At 44.4% G+C, this 13861-nt stretch overlaps 1 protein-coding gene and 1 non-coding gene across 7 annotated transcripts in view; one reads left to right on the top strand and one right to left on the bottom strand.

Annotated features, from left to right (window-relative positions):
- SLC11A2 (solute carrier family 11 member 2) overlaps positions 1 to 13861 on the top strand; it is a 54931-nt gene that overhangs the window by 17053 nt on the left and 24017 nt on the right. For 5 of the 6 annotated variants that reach the window (XM_039472290.2, XM_039472283.2, XM_039472285.2 and 2 more), the window contains exons 2-5: positions 3939 to 4010; positions 6349 to 6497; positions 10298 to 10423; positions 10818 to 10937. In XM_039472290.2, coding sequence (XP_039328224.1) covers positions 3977 to 4010; positions 6349 to 6497; positions 10298 to 10423; positions 10818 to 10937 — 429 coding nt within the window. In that variant the 5' untranslated portion in view covers positions 3939 to 3976. Of the gene's footprint in view, positions 1 to 3938; positions 4011 to 6348; positions 6498 to 10297; positions 10424 to 10817; positions 10938 to 13861 lie in introns of those variants that run through there. The other variant, XM_039472291.2, reaches the window with a different exon arrangement.
- On the bottom strand, positions 3644 to 3705 carry LOC120365177 (U7 small nuclear RNA). Its single transcript, XR_005580185.1, has one exon. It is a non-coding gene; the product is annotated as a U7 small nuclear RNA (small nuclear RNA).

Genomic DNA, 13861 nt, shown 5'->3' with positions numbered 1-13861 from the left:
TTTTCTGCTGTTGTCACCCAGGCTGGAGCGCAGCTTTGATGAGAAGACTAGAATTTAGAATTTGTTTTCTTTCTTGAAATAATTCATTCTTGAGATTTCAGAGAGAAGAACAAACTTTTTGTATTTGATGGCACTCATGGTTAAATGTAATCCCAGCACTTTGGGAGGGAGGTGGGCAGATCACGAGCTCAGGAGTTTGAAACCAGCCTGGCCAATATGGTGAAACCGCATCTGTACTAAAAATACAAATATTAGCTGGGCGTGGTGATGCACACCTGTAGTCCCAGCTACTTGGGAGGCTGAGGCAGAAGTGGAGTTTGTGGTGAGCTGAAATTGCACCCTTACACTCCAGCCTAGGTGACAAGAGTGAAACTCTGTCTCAAAAAAAAAAAAAAAGCAATTTAATTTGTACTTCTTGAATTTTTTGATTCCTCAATGTGCCAAGTTCCTCTTTTCCTGGAAGAGCCATGTATAGTTCCACATCTGACTTGTGGTTTCCAATTTACTGTGGGTTAAGAGAACCTGATAACATTGGCTTATTAGAATTAGATGTAAAACAAAAGTAACAAGGCTTTGTTGAGAACTAAGGGGCTGTGATGTGATTGAAATCCACGTGAGTACTGCTATTCTGAGTGGTCAAATATTTAAATCCCATTTAGGTGAGGTACTGTTGTAATTGACTGAGAGAGGGGTTGACTTTAGTCAGTATTATTGGGATCTGTTGGCTGATGTTTAGTCATCTGGTGGCTCCTGTCTGACAGGAGAGACATGGCTAGTTGTTCGTTGTAATGTAGTACTTGGCATTAGTGACTAGAGAGAGAAAGGATTATGTTTTACAAATTAGCGGGTGGTGGTATATATGCTCCAGAAGACAGATGAAACCTAAAAAGAAAAGAAAAGCTCCTTTCTGGTCTGAATTCTGTATTTCTTTCTTTCTTTCTTTCTTTCTTTCTTTTTTTTTTTTTGAGACAAAATCTTGCTCTGTCACTCAGGCTGGAGTGCAGTAGCACGATCTCGGTTCACTGCAACCCCTGCCTCCCAGGTTCAAGTGATTCTTCTGCCTCAGCCTCCCAAGTACCTGGGACTACAGGTGTGTGCCACCACGCCTAGGCTAATTTTTGTGTTCTTTAAAATTAGGGACGAGGTTTCACCATATTGGCCTGGCTAGTCTCAAATTCCTGACCTTATGATCTGCCTGCCTTGGCTTCCCAAAGTGCTGGAATTATAGCGTGAGCCGCTGTGCTCGGCCTGAATTCCATACTTTTATAAATACAGAATATGTTGGTAGATACAAAGATTATGCAAAACCTGATAAGGAAAGTAGAAGATTGTTCAGATAGGAATGACATGTAAGGGACAAGGGTGCAAAAAAGAGTAGATTTAAGCAGTAAAAGATTAAGCGAGGCTTCATCACTTCTTCAATAGGACAGTTATTACTGGGATTTAAGGAGGGGCTTATCAACAAATAGTATGTTGTCCTCCCCCTTCTAAATTTGAAATCAACTGAGAAGTAGATAATAAGTAAATTGAATTTTTTTTTTTTTTTTGAGACGGAGTCTCCCTCTGTTGCCCAGGCTGGAGTGCAGTGACGGGTACGCGCATGCAATCTCGGCTCACTACAACTTCCACCTCCTGGGTTCAAGCAGTTCTCCTGCCTCACCTTCCTGAGTAGCTGGGATTATAGGTACCTGCCACCATACCCAGCTAATTTTTTTATTTATTTTATTTATTTATTTTTTTGAGACGGAGTTTCGCTCTTGTTACCCAGGCTGGAGTGCAATGGCGCGATCTCGGCTCACTGCAACGTCCGCCTCCTGGGCTCAGGCAATTCTCCTGCCTCAGCCTCCTGAGTAGCTGGGATTACAGGCACACGCCACCATGCCCAGGTAATTTTTTTTGGTATTTTTAGTAGAGACGGGGTTTCACCATGTTGACCAGGATGGTCTCGATCTCTCGACCTTGTGTTCCACCCGCCTCGGCCTCCCAAAGTGCTGGGATTACAGGCTTGAGCCACCGCGCCCGGCCAATTTTTTTATTTTTATAGTAGAGATGGGGTTTCACCATGCTGGCCAGGCTAGTCTCGAACTCCCAACCTCAGGCGATCTGCTTGCTTCTGCCTCCCAAAGTGCTGGGATTACAGGCATGAGCCACTGTACCTGGTCCTGAAATGTTTTTTAAAAAATAACCTTATTGGCCGGGTGCGGTGGCTCAAGCCTGTAATCCCAGCACTTTGGGAGGCCAAGATGGGTGGATCACGAGGTCGAGAGATCGAGACCATCCTGGTCAACATGGTGAAACCCCGTCTCTACTAAAAATACAAAAAACTAGCTGGGCGTGGTGGCGCGTGCCTGTAATCCCAGCTACTCAGGAGGCTGAGGCAGGAGAATTGCCTGAACCCAGGAGGCGGAGGTTGCGGTGAGCCGAGATCACGCCATTGCACTCCAGCCTGGGTAACAAGAGCGAAACTCCGTCTCAAAAAAAAAATAATAATAATAACCTTATTGGTGAGGCTGACTGGAGAATATACCATAGATCTGTTCCCAAATGAGCTTGCTAACATCCTTCCCCCAATTAAACTTAAAAGGCTAATGGACACCTGGAACCTCCCCCAAATCCCCCAACCTCAGCCACCCCACTGCAGGTTGCTTAGTACTGGACCTACAGACAAATGCTGGTGTCCTGCACACTGTGCTTAATCCTGCTGGTGCTTCAGCCCTCTTGGAGAGCTTGGGAGGGTCTTGGCCACAGGCGACTAGTTTCTTCTAGGTGTCAGAGGGTTGAGTAATGAGGTCTGGAACATTATAGCTGTAGACTTTACTTCCTCAGGAAAATTTGAGGCTGCCAAATAGTGGCACTCCACCACTGGTATGCTTGTATGGTGCTTTTCCCCATTCTTTCCAGAAGATTGAACCATGAGCTTAAATTGCGTATTTTAGACCAAAGAGAATTACAGATCTCTGTTCTTAAAAACTCATAAAATACGCTGGGGGTGGTGGCTCACACCTGTAATCCCAGCACTTTGGGAGGCCTAGGCAGGTGGATCATGAGGTCAGGACTTCGAGACCAACCTGGCCAACGTGGTAAACCCTGTCTCTACTAAAAATATAAACATTAGCTGGGCATCGTGGCATTCGCCAGGTAGTCCCAGCTACTCAGGAGGCTGAGGCAGGAGAATTGCTTGAACCCGGGAGGCAGAGATTACAGTGAGCTGAGATCGTGCCACTGCACTCCAGCCTGGGCAACAGAGTGAGACTCCATCTCAAAACAGACAAAAAAATCAAAACTCATAAAACTGGGAGAAATGTGTCCGGCTTCAGACACTTCAAATAATCTGGAGTCAAAGGCAGAGACAGGATACTTGCCTAACAGCCTTTCTGTAGATGCTTGTTAAAAAAGTATTTGCTGGCTGGGCGCTGTGGCTCACGCCTGTAATCCCAGCTCTTAGGGAGGCAGAGGCGGGAGGATAGCTTGAGCCCAGGAGTTCGAGACCTGCCTGGGCAACATAGCGAGACCCCGTTCTCCACAAAAAGGAAAAAAACAAAAAGACAAAAAAAAAAAAAAAAAAAAAAAATCGTAAAAAAGTATTTGCTGACTCACTAAAATACCTCTTGTTCAGTTTGTCCACCCCCCCACCACCACCCTGAAGGGTTTCAAAGTGAAAACCAGTATGCCTGCTAGACACTTTCTAAAAGAGCTGTAACACTTCAATTTAGTTTTGAAGTCTTGCCAGCAAAATCTTGACTAAGACTTTTCTATTTTTGTTAAATAGCTGTTAGTTGTATTCTGAAAACTGTAATTATTTTCAAGGTTATCTAATTCAGTAGAAGAATTAACTCTTTTCATAGTAAGGATTCAGTCATACAGAGTAACAAAATGCTGGTTCTGAACCTGTTAGTTTGTTTTTGCTAATTCCTGTCCCTCCCTTTTCTCCTTTCCAGCATCCTATTCTAAGAACTCAGGCACTCAGCTATCCACCATGGTATTGGGTCCTGAACAGAAGATGTCAGATGGTAACTTACAGCTTTGTGTTATTGTCTAATTTTATTTGTAATTAGGCTTTATGTTGGTAACAGAAATTTATCATACTTTCCTGTTCCATATGCATATTCTAACAACCCCATTCAAAAGCCACCATCTGGTGACTTAGGCTGTAAATGAAATTTTTTTTTTTTTTTTCAGGTGTAGTCTCGCTCTGTCACCCAGGTTGGACTGCAGTGGTGCAACTCACTGCAACCTCCACTCTTGGGTTCAAGTGATTCTCCTGCCTCAGCCTCCCAAGTAGCTGGGACTAAAGACACGTGCCACACCACCTGGCTAATTTTTGTATTTTTAGTACAGTCAGCATTTCACTATGTTGGCCAGCCTGTTCTCGAACACCTGACCTCAAGTGATCTGCCTGCCTTAGCCTCCCAAAGTGCTGGAATTAAAGTGTGAGCTCCCGCACCCAGCCTGAAAACAGATATTTTAACCAGAGACCTGCTTCATTTCTTTTTTTTTTTTTTTTTTTTTTTTTTTGAGACGGAGTTTCGCTCTTGTTACCCAGGCTGGAGTGCAATGGCGCCATCTCGGCTCACCGCAACCTCCGCCTCCTGGGTTCAGGCAATTCTCCTGCCTCAGCCTCCTGAGTACCTGGGATTACAGGCACGCACCACCATGCCCAGCTAATTTTTTGTATTTTTAGTAGAGACGGGGTTTCACCATGTTGACCAGGATGGTCTCGATCTCTTGACCTCGTGATCCACCCGCCTCGGCCTCCCAAAGTGCTGGGATTACAGGCTTGAGCCACCGCACCCGGCTGCTTCATTTCTTTTTTACAATTCTGAGTTGAGCCCAGATTAACTGAATTTTGGTTTCTGGCAGTAATTATTGCAAGGGCACTATTATTCCTTGACCCAGCATAAAAACCTCTGGAGTGCCTTGGCTGCTCGTGATGCTTCCTGGTGTTTCAGATGTGTATGGAGCTGTAAAATACAGGGCGAGTACCTTATGCTCTGTATTTGCTTGGAGGTTCTTGAGTGCTTTGACTATTCCTTCCTAAATCTGAGCTGCTGCTTTGGAATTTCTGTTCCTTTTTTGTAAATTTCTTTGTTAATTCAAAGCCACTTAATTAAGGTGATGTGAGTCAGCTCCCTATGGAAAGAAAGCTCTAACTTTTTTAAGTTAGAGATTGTAAGGATTTATTAGAAACACAGAGATTAGAGCTTTGTGATTCAAAATAGCCATTTGATGGCTGAAGTAAACTAGGCTCTGTGTATTTCTGGCAGGTTACCCCTTTTCTCCCAAACCTTCTGCTTCTCAGTATTTAAGACTGACTATAAAATGCAGAACTCAGGGAAACACTGAACAGTCTGAGATGAGTCCTGCTATCATGAGGGTGCCAGTACCCCGTGACCTGCGGCACTTTATTGCAGGCCTTAGTCAGGGTACAAAGGGTTCCTGCTTGGTGGTTTTGCTGCAGCTTCAGAGTGTAGCCTGAACTGTGGCAGGGTTTTGTAACTTGCACTTTTTTTGAGAAGTCTGACGGAGGTACTATGTCCAAGGACAACTCTTTGAGTAAGTCTTACCAAATATAGGAGATGGGGAGGACATTTCGCTAGATGGACCTAGTTCTTTTCTTTTAAAAGTTAGACTTTTAGGTTACCAGGGGCTGATCTGGGAATGTAATTTTTTGAGCCCATATGTCAGTGTTTTTAGAGGAAAATGAAATGGCTGTAAAAATTCCCAAGTAGGAGTAGACGTGTGGAAGTAGGAAAACCATTGTGAGTTAAAACTGATCTAGAGAGCTAAGTGACTGGGGGAGGGGAGGGAGATAACTTTTTAGTGTAGGCTAAATTTTTTACTTCCTGAATTTTTAACCATGTGACTGTATTACCTATTCTAAAATACAGATTAAAAATAAACTATTCAAAAAATAAATTGAGCTAAAGTCAGGTTGGTCTCTTGTGCATTTAGGTATTAAAATATTTAATTTCGGCCGGGCACGGTGGCTCAAGCCTGTAATCCCAGTACTTTGGGAGACCGAGGCGGGTGGATCATGAGGTCAAGAGATCGAGACCATTTTGGTCAACATGGTGAAACCGCGTCTCTACTAAAAATACAAAAAATTAGCTGGGCATGGTGGCGCGTGCCTGTAATCCCAGCTACTCAGGAGGCTGAGGTAGGAGCATTGCTTGAACCCAGGAGGTGGAGGTTGCGGTGAGCCGAGGTCACACCCTTGCACTCCAGCCTGGGTAACAAGAGTGAAACTCCGTCTCAAAAAAAAAAAAAAATTAATTTCAGTATACTAAGAATGAGTTGTTCATGTTTTGTTCATTTTTTACTAATTTATTTTCAAATCTGTTCATTCAGACAGTGTTTCTGGAGAACATGGGGAGTCGGCCAGTCTTGGTACCTTCAACCCTGCCTATAGTAATCCCTCTCTTCCACAGTCCTCTGGGAACTCAGAGGATGAGTTCACCACTTACTTTAATGAGAAGATCTCCATTCCTGAGGAGGAGGTTAGTGTCAGGTCCTTGGAGGAGAACAGTGTTGTCTGGGGAAAACCTGTGAGTGAAAGATCTGCTGGATGGCTCAAGCTTAGCAGCCTCAGGTCTCATTTTGGCTGGCAATCTTTGAAGACTGTGTGTAAATATATAGATATAGATAGAGATATACATATAGATAGGGGTGTGTGCATATATATACACCCACACACACATACACACGTACACACACATATATATATATACACACATACACACACCCCTACACCCCCTATCTATATCTATATCTATATCTATTTTTACAGATAGGGTTTTGCTTGCTCTGTCATCTAGGTGGCAGTGCAGTGGCATAACCATATCTTACTGTAGCCTTAAACTACTGGGGTCAGGTGATCCTCCCACCTCAGCCTCCCCAGTAACTGGGACTATAGATGGCATGCCACCATGCCAGGCTCATTATTTTTGTTTTTATTTTTAGTGACAGGGTCTCACAGTGTTACCCAGGCTAGTCTTGAACTCCTGGCCTCAAGCGATCTTCCTTCTTGTTTGTTGATGAAAAAGAGTCAAACTCTGGCTGGGCCCAGTGGCTCACACCTGTAATTCCAGCACTTTGGGAGGCTGAGGCAGGAAGATCACTTGAGCCCAGGAGTTCAAGGCCAGCCTGGTCAACATGGTGAAGCCCTGTCTCTACAAAAATTAGCTGAGCAGGTGGTGTGCACCTGTAGTCCCAGCTACTCAGGAGGTTGAGGTGGGAGGATTGTCACTTGAGCCCTAGAGGCAGAAAGTACAGTGAGCCAAAATCATGCCATGGCACTCCACTCTGGGTGACAGAGTGAGACCTCCTCTCAAAAAAAAAAACCAAAACAAAACAAAAAACAAACAAGCTGGGCATGGTCGTTCACGCCTGTAATATCAGCGCTTTGGAATGCCGAGGCGGGTGGATCACCTGAGGTTAGGAGTTCAAGACCAGCCTGGTCAACATGGTGAAACCCTGTCTCTACTAAAGATACAAAAGTTAGCCAGGCATAGTGGTTGGTGCCTGTAATCCCATCTACTCGGGAAACTGAGTCAGGAGAATCACTTGAACCTGGGAGGCAGAAGCTGCAGTGAGCCAAGATTGCACCACTGCACTCCAGCCTGAGCGACAGTGAGACTGCATCTCAAAACAAACAAAAAAGAGTCAAACTCTGTAAACTATTTAAAGAGGTTTATTCTGGGTCAAATACGAGTGACCAAGGCCCAGATACAGCCCCAGGAAGTCCTGAGAACATGCGCCCAAGGTGGTGGGGTTACAGCTTGATTTTATACATTTTAGGGGTCAGAAGTTACAGGCAGACATCAGTCAATATATGTAAGATGTACATTGTTTCTATTAGGAAACATGGGACCACTTGAAGTGGGAAGGGGGAGCCTTTCAGGTCGAAGGTGGTTTTAAAGATTTTCTGGTTGGAAATTGATTGAGCCTGGGTGCAGTGGCTCATGCCTGTAATCCCAGCACTTTGGGAGGCTGAGGCAGGTGGATCACTTGAACCCATGAGTTAGAGACCAACTGGCCTGGGCAACATAATGAGACCTCGTCTCTCCCTTAAAAAAAAAAAATAATTAGCTGGGCACAGTGTCTCATGCCTGTAATCCCAGCATTTTGGGAGACCAAGGTGGGAGGATCACCTGAAATCAGGAGTTTGAGACCACCCTGACCAACATGGAGAAACTGTCTCTACTAAAAATACAAAATTAGCTAGGCGTGGTGGCGCATGCCTGTAATCCCAGCTACTTGGGAGGCTGAGGCAGGAGAATTGCTTGAACCCAGGAGGCAGAGGTTGCAGTGAGCTGAGATCGCACCATTGCACTTCAGCCTGGGTAACAAGAGCACAACTCCATCTAAAAAATATAAAATAAAATAAAATTAGTTGAGTGTGGTTGTGCACAATTGTGGTCCCAGTTACTTTGGAGGCTGAAGGGGAAGGATTGCTTAAGCCCAGGAGTTTGAGACCAGCCTGGGGAACATGGCAAAACCCCATCTGTACAAAAATATAAATAAATGAATAAATAAATAAATAAATATAAATAAATAAATAAAGAAAATTGGTTGAAAGAGTTATTTTCTAAAGGCCTGAAGTCAATAGAAAGGAGTGTCTGGTCTAAAATGAGGGGTTGTGGAGACCAAGGTTTTTATTAGCTACAGCTTCAGAGAAAATAGTTGTAAATGTCCTTTATCAGACTTAAAAAGGTACCAGACTTTTAGTTAATTCTCTCCTGGATCAGGAAAAGACCTGGAAAGGGAAGGAGATTCTTTACAGGAGATTCTAGGTTTTGCTTGTAAGAGACAGCTTTGCAGGGTCTTTTCAAAATATACAAAGAAATATATTTTGGAGTAAAATACTTGGGTTTCTTTTAGGGCCTGTTATCTGTCATGTGATGCTGTATAGCAGGCGTCCCCAAACTACGGCCTGCGGGCCCCATGCGGCCCCCTGAGGCCATTTATGTGGCCCCCAACCCCCCCCCCCACTGTGTGGCGACCCTCCAATGGTCTGAGAGACAGTGAACTGGTCCCCTGTGTAAAAAGTTTGGGGATGCCTGCTATACAGAGTCAGGTTGGAATTTGGCATGTTATTGCTACAAGGACTTTGTTTTGTCAGTTTTAAGATCTCTGTTTTAATGCTGGTCATTTGTGCCTGAATTCCAAAGGGAAGAGGGTATAATGAGGTTTCTCTGACTTCTCCCTCCCATCAGGCCTAAACTAGTTTTTCAGGTTTCCTTGGAATGCCCTTGACCATGAAGAGGATCCATTCAGTTGGTTGGAGGAGCTTAGAATTTTATTTTTGTTTACTTTTCTCAGTGTCCTGAGTAGCTGGACTATAGGCACACATCACACACCACCACATCTGGTCTGTTTCCTTTTTAAAATGATGACTATTGTCCTTTTTGGAAAGTGTCTGGGCACCCAGGCAACTGATACTGTTCTGTCTTTTTTTTTTTTTTTTTTTTGAGTTTCGCTCTTGTTACCCAGGCTGGAGTGCAATGGCGCGATCTCGGCTCACCGCAACCTCCGCCTTCTGGGCTCAGGCAATTCTCCTGCCTCAGCCTCCTGAGTAGCTGGGATTACAGGCACGCGCCACCACGCCCAGCTAGTTTTTTTTTTGTATTTTTAGTAGAGACGGGGTTTCACCATGTTGACCAGGATGGTCTCGATCTGTTGACCTCGTGATCCACCCGCCTCGGCCTCCCAAAGTGCTGGGATTACAGGCTTGAGCCACCGCGCCCGGCTTTTTTTTTCTTTTTCTTGAGACAGAGTTTAACTCTCGCCAGGCTGGAGTGTAATGGTTCAGTCTCAGCTTACTGCAGCATCCTCCTCCTGGGTTCAAGTGATTCTTCTGCCTCAGCCTCCTGAGTAGCTAGGATTACAGGCATGCGCCACCACACCCAGCTAATTTTTGTATTTTTAGTAGAGACAGGGTTTCACCATGTTGGCCAGGATGATCTTGATCTCCTGACCTCATGATTTGCCTGCCTTGGCCTCCCAAAGTGCTAGGATTACAGGCATGGGCCACCTCACCCGGCTATTCTGGTTTTAGAATAAGAGGCTGATGGAACAAGCAGGTTAGGGTAGGGCTCTGACTTGGACAGAGAAGTGGCCAGCTTCTTAATAAAAAGTGGATAAGATGGAAGTGAAACTTGGACACATGCAATATCTGACATTGTAAATCCTTTTTTCTTGTGAAGCTGGTATTGTTGCTTCATATGTGATAACAGTTCAATTAGATCAGTAGTTTGATGATGATAATCAGTTTAATCTCTTTTCCTCTCTTGTATAGTACTCTTGTTTTAGCTTTCGGAAACTCTGGGCTTTCACTGGACCGGGCTTTCTTATGAGCATTGCCTACCTGGATCCAGGAAATATCGAATCTGATTTGCAGTCTGGAGCAGTGGCTGGATTTAAGGTGAACATCTAGTCCTACCCCTGTCCTTTTAAACACAGAATACACCCTCACATCCTTTTCTTCACTCTGCATGTTGGATACTAGCCTCAGGGGCTACATACAAATACTTCATTGGCAGTGGCTCTTATGCGTAAAGTAATTTCAACTTGGTCTTTTATTTTATCTACATAGTTTCCTTGAACATAGGAGAAACTGCATATAGGAGAAACTGAGGCTCAGAAAGGAACAAGGTGACCTAGCAGGTCATGTGCAAAACCTGATATAGAACTCATCATTTGATTCTTGACCTGGGCTCTTTTCTGAATGCAGTATTTACCACTCATGTTGCCAAACAATTAAACAAAAAAAATCTCAGTCATCCAATGAGTGTTACAGGAGATTTTGTTCTTCTTAGTTGCTCTGGATCCTTTTGTTGGCCACCCTTGTGGGGCTGTTGCTCCAGCGGCTTGCAGCTAGACTGGGAGTGGTCACTGGGCTGCATCTTGCTGAAGTATGTCACCGTCAGTATCCCAAGGTGAGCAATTTCCTGTCTTGTTTGTCTCTCACCCATGCTGTAGGAATCTGTGTGTCTGGCAGTATGTGCTTGGCTGCATTCTATAGTGAGACAGTCAAGGACTTGGGGGTCAGTGGCCCTGAAGACAGATGGTACCAAGGGAAATACTGTAGCTCCTCCTGGTGCCAGACCATGTTTTTCCCCTCCTTCAAAATCTAACTTGAGACTCCCCTTTCCTAGAAGGTTTTCTTAGAAAAACTGTTTGAGGTAAACATTTACCATTCACTCTACCTTCCAGTATTTTGCAGTGCCTAGCCCATGGGGAGGGGGATACTCTCTCTAAGCACTTTTATTCATACCTTCATTTTACTCCGTAAGTTTGCATTTTATGTATCTTCTTTTTTGTTTGACTTTGCCATCACTTTGAAAAAGGTAAGTTTTAGGCTGGGCACGATGGCTCAAGCCTGTAATCCCAGTACTTTGGGAGGCCAAGGCGGGTGGATCATGAGGTCAAGAGATCGAGACCATCCTGGTCAACATGGTGAAACTCCGTCTTTACTAAAAATACAAAAAATTAGCTGGGCATGGTGGCGCGTGCCTGTAATCCCAGCTACTCAGGAGGCTGAGGCAGGAGAATTGCCTGAACCCAGGAGGCGGAGGTTGCGGTGAGCCGAGATGGCGCCATTGCACTCCAGCCTGGGTAACAAGAGCGAAACTCCGTCTCAAGAAAAAGAAAAGGGTAAGTTTTTTTCCTTTTACTAGGAACTATATGTGGCAGGATCTTTGGATTTGCTAATAATAATTTTTCAGTTTTCCCTCCCCCTGGGGGCTACACTGTCCTCTGCAGCTTCCTTTTGGACATTTTGGGCCTTTCTTACTGCTGCCTGAGGCAAGAATGAACACTATATCTAGAAGATATTTTTTACTTAGCTTTGTCTTTTGTTTTGTTTCTTTTCCTGGGTGTGAGCAAAAAGTATCCTTATCTGCTTTTCAAAAAAATTAAAAAATCTTGGTAATATCCCCATTTACTCTGATGTGAATTTTTATTTTTATTTATTTTAATATTTTATTTTTTGAGATGGAGTCTTGCTCTGTCAGCCAGCCTGGAGTGCCGTGGCTCGATCTCAGGCTCACTGCAACCTCCACCTCCTGGGTTCAAGCAGTTCTCCTGCCTCAGCCTGCTGAGTAGCTGGGATTACAGACACACACTACCACACCTGACTACCGTGCCCGGCCTCTGATGTGATTATTACACATTTTATGCCTGTATCAAAATATCCATATGCCCCATAAATACATATACCTACTATCTACCCACAAACATTTTAAAAAGCAAACAAAAACTTGGCAATTTATAATCCTTCCAGCTTCTTTTCCTGTCTTTTTTTTTTTGAGACAGACTCTTACTCTGTCACCCATGGTGGAGTGCAGTGATGTGATCATGGCTCACTGGATCACATGATTTTAAGTAGAGACAGGGTTTTGCCACGTTAGCCAGGCTGATTTTGACCTCCAGACCTCAAGGCATCCATCTGCCTCAGCCTCCCAGAGTGCTAGGATTACAGATGTGACACTGTGCCTGGCCTGTTTTTGTTTTTGAGATAGGGTCTTGCTCTGTTACCTAGACTAGAGTGGAGTGGCATAGTCGTGCTACTGTAGGCTCACTAATAGCCTTGACCTCCCAGGCTCAAGCAGTTTTCCTACCTTAGTCTCTTGAGTAGCTGGGACCACAGGCATGCACCACAATACTCAGGTATTTAAAAAAAAATTGTTTTTTTTTTTTTGAGGCGGAGTTTCACTCTTGTTACCCAGGCTGGAGTGCAATGGCGCGATCTTGGCTCACCGCAACCTCCGCCTCCTGGCTTCAGGCAATTCTCCTGCCTCAGCCTCCTGAGTGGCTGGGATTACAGGCACGCGCCACCATGCCCAGCTAATTTTTTGTATTTTTAGTAGAGACGGGGTTTCACCATGTTGACCAGGATGGTCTTGATCTCTTGACCTCGTGATCCACCCGCCTCGGCCTCCCAAAGTGCTGGGATTACAGGCTTGAGCCACCGCGCCCGGCCCTTAAAAAATTTTTTATAGAGACAGGGCTTCACCATGGTGCCCAGGCTGGGCTTGAACTCCTGGGCTCAAGTGATCTCCCACCTCTGCCTCCCAAAGTTCAGGGATTATAGGCATGAGCTACCATGGATGACCTGACAAATTTTTTTGGATACTAGCTATCTGGAGGTGTTTTTTCTGGCTTCAGTGAGTCAGCATAACTAAATTTGATTTTCAGCTGTATTGTTTGGTTAGAATTAGTTTCTGACTTTGTTTTATGCCACCTAATTCCAACTATCTTCCTTGAGTCCTTTTGCTTATCTGTTCTTTTTTATTTGCTTGGTTATTATTATTACATTAAAGGTGACCCCAACCTTTTCTGTTCTTGTGATGGTGGTTTGAGACAGAGTGTCATTCTGTCTGTTGCCCAGTCTGGAGTGCAGTGGCATGATCACAGCTCACTGCAGCCTTGACCACTGGGGCTAAGCTGTCTTCCTGCCTCAGTCTCCCGAGTAGCTGGAACTACAGGTGTACGTCACCATGCCTGGATAATTTTTGTAATTTTTTTCTTTCTTCAATTTTTATTTTAGATTTTGGGATGTGTTCATGTGAAGGTTTTTTTTCTTTTTAAGTGAAAGCAAGTTTATTAAGAAAGTAAAGGAATAAAGAATGGCTATTCCATAGGCAGAGCAGCCACATGTGAAGGTTTGTTACATAGAGAAACACGTCATGTGGGTTTGTTGTAAATATTATTACATCACCCATATTTCAAGTGCAGTATCTAATGGTTATCTTTTCTGCTCCTCTCTTTCCTTCCACCCTCCCCCATCAAGTAGACCCCAGTGTCTGTTGTTTCTGTCTGCGTGTTCGTAAGTTCTCATCATTGGCCAGGCATGGTGGCT

This window comes from Saimiri boliviensis, chromosome 7 (genome assembly GCF_048565385.1).
Source record: "Saimiri boliviensis isolate mSaiBol1 chromosome 7, mSaiBol1.pri, whole genome shotgun sequence".
NCBI classification, from domain to species: Eukaryota; Metazoa; Chordata; class Mammalia; order Primates; family Cebidae; genus Saimiri; species Saimiri boliviensis.
Note: the sequence above shows the minus strand (reverse complement) of the source record. Positions and strands in the feature narration are given on the sequence as shown.